The 10,942-nt window shown below is 56.1% G+C and overlaps 1 protein-coding gene across 1 annotated transcript in view; it reads left to right on the top strand.

Moving 5' to 3' along the window:
• Positions 1–4,595: 4,595 nt before the first annotated feature.
• Positions 4,596–10,942, top strand: part of LOC144725093 (polycystin-1-like protein 2) — a 41,899-nt gene continuing 35,552 nt past the window's right edge. The window contains exons 1-7 of the mRNA XM_078604566.1: positions 4,596–4,945; positions 5,237–5,395; positions 5,803–6,054; positions 6,163–6,273; positions 7,227–7,377; positions 8,228–8,460; positions 10,475–10,740. Of these exons, the coding sequence (XP_078460692.1) occupies positions 4,627–4,945; positions 5,237–5,395; positions 5,803–6,054; positions 6,163–6,273; positions 7,227–7,377; positions 8,228–8,460; positions 10,475–10,740 (1,491 nt within the window). The 5' untranslated portion in view covers positions 4,596–4,626. The remainder of the gene's footprint in view (positions 4,946–5,236; positions 5,396–5,802; positions 6,055–6,162; positions 6,274–7,226; positions 7,378–8,227; positions 8,461–10,474; positions 10,741–10,942) is intronic.

Below are 10,942 nucleotides of genomic sequence, written 5' to 3'. Positions count from 1 at the left end.
TCTCCCTCAGTCGGCCTTCACCTGCCGCACCGTTTACACGCCAGCGATGTCCTGTTTCATAGCTATGATTAATATTTGCACTTTTTTATGTTTATGTAAATCGTTTTATATAAGTTAAATAACACAATCATACTACACGCTATATGCATTGATATATACATGTATGTACAGTTTACGTGCATAATAGAGGTTTTTTTTGGGTTATATCGCGTAAATATATAAATGTGTCGTTAAACCCTCCACCACCTGACACAGCCAACTAATAAGGGTTGTCACGTAAACAGAACGTGCCAATTCGTCACTAGTACAGCACTAGTATGTAGTGTATAGTGTAGTATACTAGAACAGCACTAGTATATAGTGTAGTATACTAGAACAGCACTAGTATGTAGTGTAGTGTATAGTGTAGTATACTAGAACAGCACTAGTATGTAGTGTATAGTGTAGTATACTAGAACAGCACTAGTATGTAGTGTAGTGTATAGTAGTGTAGTGTATCATGTAGTATACTTGCACAGCACACCGGTGTGTTGGAGAGCCAAGCCACAACATTTACAATCTGATTGCGACGTTTCGCCAGTAATTACAAATAGCATCATCAGGCGACAGCCTGATTTGTGGAACAATCCTGTTTCGTTGCTTACATTTCGGAATAGATGTGATGACGTCACTTGTTAGCCCTTCTTGAGCGAAGAAACCTTCGTTTAAGAAAGTTTCTTCGCTATGACGTGACAAACCTTACCAATTGGCTGTGCCGGGTGGTGGTGGGTTTAATGACACATTTTTACACGATCTAATCCAAAAAAACTATTATGAATGATATTGGTCGTGAAAGCCTACGTGTTAAACTGACAGTTTACGTGATTCAGTGTTTATGCTCTTAACCTTATTTCCCTCATAAACATTCGCGGTTTTAATATTTGCGCCGTTCTCCAAGAACGTATCCCCGTGAATGTTAAGGGTCCACTCCGCTGTATGTGTATAACAGGACAACGGCTGTTTATATCCACACAAAGTGGGACCTCGCACGGGTGATGGGCCGAGTCAGCCCCAACCAGCGTGTGAACTCGCAACTTCCCATTGCGAGCCGCGTCCTCAACTGCTGAGCCGCCACCACCCGGCTGGAAATGAGTCTCGAGACTCGGTGAGAATTGTCCGGCGACATCGATGACACCAATAGGTGCTCGCTAACAGCACTTGCGGTCTGTGATGACTGAATTGTCAAAGCGGGGGTCGTGATGGATGCCCCCCTCCCCCCGTGTCCTCTCTGATAAGAGGCACGCAGCCCTCCTCGTCTTTGTTCTCGCGTCGTCGTTGTCGTTGCGCTTTCACGGCCACGGCGGCGCTGAGAGATAGCGGAGCTCAAAGCGCCGCCTCTCACACGGCCGGTCCGCCCGTGACTTACGATCGGCAGGTGCCACAGTGTGGCATGCCGCGATAAGAGGGGACAGAGGCAGTGCGGAACAAGGGCAGAGACGGACGGGGACCGGCTGTGTCCACTCGCGCTGCTCTTGCTCCCAGGAACGGCTGCTGCTGCTGCGGAGCTCCCCACACTGGTCACCGTGCAGGTGAGACGACTCGGGTGGGACTCACTCGGGTGGGACTCACTCGGGTGGGACTCCTCGGGTGGGACTCACTCACTCGGGTGAGATGACTCGGGTGGGACTCCTCGGGTGGGACTCACTCACTCGGGTGAGATGACTCGGGTGGGACTCCTCGGGTGGGACTCACTCGGGTGGGACTCCTCGGGTGGGACTCACTCACTCGGGTGAGATGACTCGGGTGGGACTCCTCGGGTGGGACTCACTCACTCGGGTGAGATGACTCGGGTGGGACTCCTCGGGTGGGACTCACTCACTCGGGTGGGACTCCTCGGGTGAGATGACTCGGGTGGGACTCACTCGGGTGAGACTCCTCGGGTGAGATGACTCGGGTGGGACTCTTCGGGTGGGACTCACTCACTCGGGTGAGACTCCTCGGGTGAGATGACTCGGATGAGAGGACTCGGGGGAGATGATTTGGGGGAGATGGTGTCAGGTGGAAATCGGGTGAGAATGTCTCGGGTGAGGTTGTGTATGAGGTGAGGTTTTGGCGTGGCCCAGCGGTAGCGCATTCACCGCTTGCTGCAGAGGTTTGCGGTTCGAGTCCAGCGGCCGGTCTGGTTAATACTGCTAGTGTTTTACCCATTAAATATATGCCACCTGCTTCGCAATGGACCTTAAAGATCCCGTGACTTTGTAGAAGCGTGCCATTATGTGCCAAGGTACAAAATGTCGAAACATGAATTACTTTCATAACTCTTAATTGCATAGCAATCGTTGCACCCTACTGCGAAAACTTGGCAAGACCCTCGACAAAAGTAGCCTTGAGACTCGGTAGAGGCTTTTCTGGGTAAACAAGCGGAATAAGGTGAAAAATAAACATGAGGATCGTGTGTCCTATGCAGGAGAGGCGATCAGGGACGAGGCTTGTGGGAATGAGAACATCGCGATGCGAATAACACGAGCGGAGATGAAGGGATGCCGCTCCTGTTGGGTGAGGCTCCCTGGACAGGGGGAGGGATTGGTGCTCGCGGGACTGGACAAGATGCGGGATTGGAACGCCCAGACATGCGGATGAGAGACAAATGCGTTTAATTTCATACTTGGCACAGATGTCCCAACGCCAACGTCTTATGTGTGGAACCCACGCGTCGGAAGGCTGTGTCTGGGAATTTGGGGCGCCTCGGTAGCCAGATGTTATCTGCCTCACCGGGTATATAGGAGGTCGTAGATTCAATCTCAATCCTGGTGAGTATTTTTGGAGTTTGCGGTTTTTTTCCCGTGATCACGTGGATTTGTGTCCGGGTCCTCCAGTTTTTCACTCCATTTTTAGAAACATGCGTTTAAAGTATTTGGCTGCTATAAATTTTCACGTGATAAGCCACTTCGTTTCGCTATCATTTGTGGCCAGGTAGCTTCTGAAAAAGAGCGAGAGCTCAGTGGGCCTTAGCTGGTCCAGAGTCGACACTGATCAGATCTAAATCCCATCTCGCGTGTTCTACATGTCGGGGCAGCATGGCGACGTATTCGTTTGAACCAAGCTTCACAATGTGTTCTGTTGAGCTGTTACAGGGTCATCGGATGTGATCCGTTTTGATCAGGACTTCATATCTCACCGAATATTTTCCAGGTCACTGGTAGACAGACTGGAGTAGGTACGTGAATAGTAGCCACAGCGAGAGGCACTCTTTACACGATGTCGCGGCATCCAGAAATATTTTCCTTGAGTAACCAACCCGAACAGACCCGAATTGAGTCCCTGGTGGTAACGAGAAACCGGGTCGGCGATGGTCGCTCTGCAGCAGGCTCCACTATCTGTCACAGCCCTTTTGTGGCTCTTATCTCAGCCGCCCAGGCCTGCGGGCGGCTCATCCTATTGTCTAAACAGCGGCTCTCTGACTGCGGACAGCAATTACAAAACAAAGGCAAGTGGAATCATGTGAGTCACCTGGACAGTTGGTTACGGTGACGGGGCCGTCTCGGATGAGTATCAAGAGGATCGCGTAGAGGAGCTGCAAGCCACGTGAATGGGGAGAGGTGAGAGTGGAACGTTTCCTTTGGAGGGGTTTGGTGTTTGTGCCCTCAACTCGGTGAACATCGGCAGCTGATGAGGTCCCCTCGTGATCGTCCCCTCGCTGTGTGCCCGGCCGGTGTCCTGGTCTCGACACATGAACCCGTGGGTTGGTAACTCAAGCAACGAGGGCCTCAACCACAGATACACTGCACTCCTGGGCTCTTTCGGTAAAGTCACGTAGATATAACAATTAATAAATAGATCACGACGTTTCGATCGCAACAACAGCAACCGTCTTCAGGTGAGAGAGAGATTAAGCTGCTGTGACGGGGCATTGTGTAGATCCGAGGGGGGAGGGGCTCGCCCGTTTAGTGAATTCCTGCAGTCACGAAAGTTTAAAATCAACACAGAGACGCTATTTTATTTTAACTAAACAATTTTTATTTTACCAGGTAAGGACCACGGAGCTATAAGCTCAATGAAGTGGCTTTTCATGTGGACATTTATCGCAGCCAAATACTCTAAACGCATGCACACTCGAAATATACAGCATGCGTCAGGGTCGGAATTGAACCCACGAACTCCATACGAGGTAAGGGAGTAGTTAGCATCTCGCCACTGCGGGAGTGTTCGTGAAGTTCTCATGGCGCCGCCCGATGTTGTGTCGCGGCGCGGCTCACAGCAGCCGGCCACGGCCTCGAGTCAGACTGCGTGGGTTTCCTGAGCATTGGGGCAGTGCTCGTGTCTTGCAGCCCTGAGCCAGAAATGTCCACTTTCCTGTTTTGACTTCCCCACAAAGTGGTGCTGATTTTATTGACCACAGATGGATGATGGCCTGAGTCGAACCCCTAACCAGAATTGGAACTCACGACGTTCAGATTGTGGGCCAATCGCTCTACTGCTGAGCCACCCGGCCAGTTTGGACAATTCCTTTTATGCCAAATGCAGGACCCTCCAAATGCAGGAGTCTTGAGACAGAAAGTTTTCTCTGCATGAATCTCTCTACTCCAGGTTGTTGCTGCTGCCACAAGGAGCCAGCCCCCTTCTCGGGGGTGGTTGGATCTCCCCGCGATGGGAGCTCGTGGCGGCCTCGTGCCCACGCAGCTGTCGTTGCTGCTCCTGCCGCCGCTGCTGCTTTTGCTGCTGATGGCGGTGTCCACGGCTGCGTGCCCCGCGCCGCAGTTCCCGGCCGGGAGTTCGTGCTTCCTCCCGGTGACCGCGCCGCCGCTCTCCTTTTGGGGGGCGCAGCGCGAGTGCGAGCGGGCCGGGGGGCTCCTGGCCACGCTGCCCGACGCGGTGACGCGGGCGGCCACGAAGGAGCGGCTCGTCGGCGAAGCCGAGCGCAGCTGGTGGATCGGGCTGCTGGCTCGAGACGACGACGACGGGCCAGGTGAGCGAGGCCGGCGCCGGCGCATTCCCTCAAACGGAAGTGGCTCCTTAGACGTTGAGCAGCAGACACTCAGTGTGCCACTCGGGCTCACCTCGTGCCGCATTCACACAGCAGTGGCTCACCCAGTGGCATGTTCCGTGTCACACGAGGAGGCGAGGCAGATGAGGTGGCACAATGGCACTGCTCCCTCCCGGCTCCTCCCGTCTCTCTGTCCCGCACCTGCTGACAATGCACTCCCTTGTCCCCCCACAGAGTCCCCGTGTCTCTGTAATAGCGTGTCTCCTGTAACAGCAGGGCCTCCGCGCTGGCTGGACGGCGCTAACGTGACGGAGCCCGACTGGGCCCCCGGGGAGCCGGCCGGCCGCTGTGGCCTCCTCTCGGCGGAGGCTGCATTCCGCTGGGCGGCCAGCGATCGGTGCGAGCAGGAACGGCCTTTCTTGTGCCAGATTGGTGAGGCTCCCAACCACCCTGACCCCACCAGCCCAGTTTCTCAATTCCCCCCACTACCTCTGTCTGCCCAGCAGTATAGTCGACTGACATGTCACATGCGGTTGGGTAAAGTGTGGGTAACTCCAATCATTTCCAACACGTCTGGTCACCGTGGTAGAGTAGCCCAAATGCTCTCGAGTTCCTTCCAATGGAGCCCCTTCCACCAGCAGTGGTTTTAGCGACACAGTTGCAGGGTTGCGCCTGCACCTTCTATTCAGCCCAGACGCGGAATGATGGCACCCCGTGTACAGAGCGTGTCCCCGTGACGCGTGGTGCCGCCGCCGCAACCCTGCATTGGTCACGCCGTGTCGCCTGATGGCCTCGTGAGACCCAACGGGGCCGTCTCTAACTCGGTGTCTGCGCCGCAGACCCGCGCCAGGCGCTCGCCTGTGCGGGCACCAACGCCACGCTGCGCTGCGGCTCGGCCCGCGTCGTCACGGTGGAGGTCGCCACCTTCGGCCGCGGCAACGCACACTTCTGTCGGCTCAACGCCAGCAGCCCCGATGGCCTCGGCCCAGGAGCCTCCGCGGAGCCCGACACCCCCGGGGGCCAAACGGGCCCCGACGGACACACGCAGGAGGACGGCTGCTCTACGGTGAACGTCACGGACCTGGTCGCAGGTGCGTGGCACTGCACGGTGGCAGGACACGCAGCCGGCAGTCGCATCCACGCTGCGTGAGGGGAGGGGTGCAGGTGTGCAGGTGTCCCCGTGTGTCGCGTGTCTCCAGGTCTCTGTCGCGGTGTGCAAGTCTGCCAGGCCGGAGCTGACCCGGCCCTCCTCGGGGACCCCTGTCCCTCCAGAGGCAGCTACCTCACCCTGTCATACAGCTGTGTGGAAGGTGAGGCGTGGTGAGGGTGAGGCATGGTGAGGGTGAGGCATGGTGACGGTGAGGCATGGTGAGGGTGAGACTGTGGTGAAGGTGAGGCATGGTGAGGGTGAGGCGTGGTGAGGGTGAGGCTGTGGTGAGGGTGAGACTGTGTGGAAGGTGAGGCGTGTTGAGGGTGAGGCATGGTGAGGGTGAGACTGTGTGGAAGGTGAGGCAGGGTGAGGCGTGGTGAGGGTGAGGCGTGGTGAGGGTGAGGCGTGGTGAGGGTGAGGCGTGGTGAGGGTGAGACTGTGTTGAGGGTGAGGCATGGTGAGGGTGAGGCGTAGTGAGGGTGAGGCGTGGTGAGGGTGAGGCATGGTGAGGGTGAGGCGTGGTGACGGTGAGGCGTGGTGAGGGTGAGACTGTGTTGAGGGTGAGGCATGGTGAGGGTGAGGCATGGTGAGGGTGAGACTGTGGTGAAGGTGAGGCATGGTGAGGGTGAGGCGTGGTGAGGGTGAGGCTGTGGTGAGGGTGAGACTGTGTGGAAGGTGAGGCGTGTTGAGGGTGAGGCATGGTGAGGGTGAGACTGTGTGGAAGGTGAGGCAGGGTGAGGCGTGGTGAGGGTGAGGCGTGGTGAGGGTGAGGCGTGGTGAGGGTGAGGCGTGGTGAGGGTGAGGTGTGGTGAGGGTGAGGCGTGGTGAGGGTGAGGCGTGGTGAGGGTGAGGCATGGTGAAGGTGAGGCATGGTGAGGGTGAGACTGTGGTGAGGGTGAGGCGTGGTGAGGCTCTGTATATGTGTAGGTGCACGTGTGCTGGGTTTTCATGCGATGGTATTGTCATGCATCTGCCAGTCATCTCAGCCCTATCACCAATAACACTCGGCCCTCTTCCATGTCCCACTTGCCTCAAAGTGGACCTAACCTTGCCCAAGATCCATGGCCATGTCACCGCTAACATCGGTTGTTGTTCTTGTTGTTGTGCGTGCAGCATTGAGGGTGACGGTGGGGGAGGTGTTTGCTGTGGGAGACACCGTCCCCATCGCCATCGAGTGGCTGCTGCCCGAGGCGCTCGGCGCCAACTTGAGCTGCAGCGTGAGCCTGGGGGACGGGCGACTCATCGAGCCGTCCCGCCTGAGCGGGTGCACAGCGCACAACAACACAACAACAACAACACGGCAACAACACGGCAACAACACAACAACAACACGGCAACAACACAACAACAACACAACAACAACACTGCAACAACACAACAACAACAACACGGCAACACAACAACAACACGGCAACAACACAACAACATAACAACACAACAACACGGCAACAACACGGCAACAACACAACAACACGGCAACAACACAACAACACGGCAACAACACGGCAACAACACAACAACAACACGGCAACAACAACACAACAACAACACAACAACACGGCAACAACACGGGGTAGCAGCGAGGCAACATGGCAACATTTTAGCAACACGGCACAACAACAACATCATAACACGGTGAATCACGGCGACATGGTACAGCTACAAAGCAAAGTAGGTCAACCAAACAGCACAACACAGCAATGCGCGTGTGTGTCCACGTTTGTGTGTGTGCGTGAGTGTGTGTCCACGTGTGGTTGTGACGCCGTGTGTGTGACGCCCTGTGTGTGTGTGACGTGTGTGTGTGACGTGTGTAGGGTGTTTGTAGTGTGTGTGTGTAGGGTGTGTGTGTGACGTGTGTGTAGGGTGTGTGTTACGCCCTGTGTGTGTGTGACGCCCTGTGTGTGTGTGTGACGTGTGTGTAGGGTGTTTGTAGTGTGTGTGTGTGCAACGTGTGTGTGACGTGTGTGTGTGTGACGTGTGTGTGTGTGTGACGCCCTGTGTGTGTGTGACGCCCTGTGTGTGTGTAGGGTGTGTGTGTGTTGGGTGTGTGTGTAGGGTGTGTGTGTAGGGTGTGTGTGTAGGGTGTGACTCCCTGTGTGTGTGTGTGACGCCAGGCTGCTGAGCGAGGTGTCGCACCGCTACTCGCTGCCCGGCACCTTCACGCTGCAGGTGGAGTGCGCGGCGGCCGAGTGGCACGTGACGGCGCGCCGCTCGCTCGCCGTGCAGCAGCCAATCAGCGGCTTCTCCCCCGCGCCGTGCCTCAAGCGGCCGCAGCAGTGGCAGGTGGAGGCGGAGTGCGTGGTGCGCTTCGGCCACGACTTCCCGCTCCCCGTGTCCCTGCTCGCAGGTGAGGCGGGGGGGGTGCTGGCCTGGGTAGAGGCGGGCGACACTGGACGAGGTCGTTTTCGGCGACCCCAAAGCTGACCGCCCACTTGGCTACTCGCACACCGCCGCCCGCTTTGGCTGTAACAGGCTGCTGGGGCAAGTGCTACTCGCGAGAGCCTATAGAGGCTGGCAAAGCACACGAGGGGGTGTGTTGCCAACGCGACGCCCAGCCACCTTTGTCTCCCTCGTAGTGATTTTTACACACAGCACCAGGTACTCAATTAAGGCTGAGTCGATCTCGGGAATCGAAGTGGTGTTGGTCGTGAGCGGGAGTCGAACTCAGGTTGCCGATTTCGTAGCGCAGCGCTGCACTACCGCTCCCCGCGCGGATGAGACACACACACGCGCACACACACGCACACACACACACAAACACACACAAACACACACGCACACACACACGCACACACACACAAACACACACGCGCACACACACGCACACACACGCACACACACACGCACACACAAACACACACACACAAACACACACGCACACACAAACACACACGCACACACACACAAACACACACGCGCACACACACGCACACACACACACGCACACACACACGCACACACACACGCACACACACAAACACACACGCACACGCACACACAAACACACACACGCACACAAACACACGCACACACAAACACGCACACACGCACACACACGCACACACAAACACACACGCACACACACACGCACACACACACGCACACACACACGCACACAAACACACGCACACACAAACACACACAAACACACACGCACACACAAACACACACGCACACACAAACACACACAAACACACAAACACACACGCACACACAAACACACACGCACACACAAACACACACGCACACACAAGCACACACAAACACACACAAACACACACGCACACACAAACACACACACAAACACACACACAAACACACACGCACACACACACGCACACACACACGCACACATAAACACACACGCACACACAAACACACACGCACACACGCACACATAAACACACACAAACACACGCACACACAAACACACACACACAAACACACACACAAACACACACGCACACATAAACACACACGCACACACAAACACACACGCACACACAAACACACACACACAAACACACACGCACACATAAACACACACAAACACACACACACACGCACACACAAACACACACGCACACACAAACACACACGCACACACAAACACAAACACACACGCACACACACACGCACACATAAACACACACAAACACACGCACACACAAACACACACACACAAACACACACGCACACACGCACACTATATCTATGTTTATATTCTGTGTGTTCGTGCTGCTTAATTGTACTCTGCAGCCTGATCGAGCATCACAGACTTTCTTATTTTTATGATGATTACCGGTTGTTTATTCAGAAAATCTCAGGACTCATTTTCAGGAGGGTCCTGCCAGGTTTCCTCAAAAGAGGGTGATGATGGCTACGTGTTTCAAAATTGCGTCATTTGCGGTGTAACTTTTCTAATTTGTCAAGTTTGTACCGTGAGACTGGCACGTGATGTCCAAATCTTGTTCGATTGACGTCACGAGATCCCGAACGTCCACTTTGAAGCAGATGGTATATAAAGTGTTTTATGGTTGAATGCACCCACAGTAAATGCTTACCAGGGCGGGCTGCTGGATCTGAACCGTGTAGATCTATTCACCACGATTGGGCAGTTTACTTTTTGTATGAACCGAGCAGGATGGAGCGCTGATCGTAGAAAGGTTTGCCTGCTGGGTCGACTGCCGTGGCTGCGTTTGTATCGTCCGTGTTCTGCATCCGCTCTCACGAGGCGATCTGCACCGCGACCTCAACCTCCTTGACGGCCGCTCTGTCCGTAAGACCCGGACGCCGGGACCGCCGCCGCACGGCCCCCACCGGCACTGAACAGAACCCCCCTCCTCCCCACCGGCTCCCAGGGACCAACGTGAGCTTCCAGCTGGTGGCGCGCGACACGGTGCTCGCGAGCTGGACGGCGGCCGACGGCGCGGAGACGCAGAACGCGACGCTCACGGCGGCCATGCAGGAGCGCGTGGGCGAGGGCGAGCACGTGCTGCGCGTGCTGGCCACCAACAACGTAACGGCGGGCGGTGCCCCCGTTCAGGCGCCGCTGCTGCTGGCACTGCGCCGCCCCGTGGGGGACCTCCATGCCACCGTCACCACGCCGCTCGTCGAGGTCGGGCAGGTGAGAGGCTTCGGCGCGCACGACGCGTCTCCGCTTGGTCTGCCGGCTGGACGGAAAATATTTCCGCACCCGGCGGACCGCATCCAGGAAACCTCTCGCTGTGACGGAGCACGCTGCTAGCCACGCGCTACCTCTTCTGTCGTTTACCACCTGGCCTCCTTCTCCAGGCGGCATATTGGAGGAACAGTCCCCCCCCGAGCCT

This window comes from Lampetra planeri, chromosome 22 (genome assembly GCF_965212315.1).
Source record: "Lampetra planeri chromosome 22, kcLamPlan1.2.h2, whole genome shotgun sequence".
NCBI classification, from domain to species: Eukaryota; Metazoa; Chordata; class Hyperoartia; order Petromyzontiformes; family Petromyzontidae; genus Lampetra; species Lampetra planeri.
Note: the sequence above shows the minus strand (reverse complement) of the source record. Positions and strands in the feature narration are given on the sequence as shown.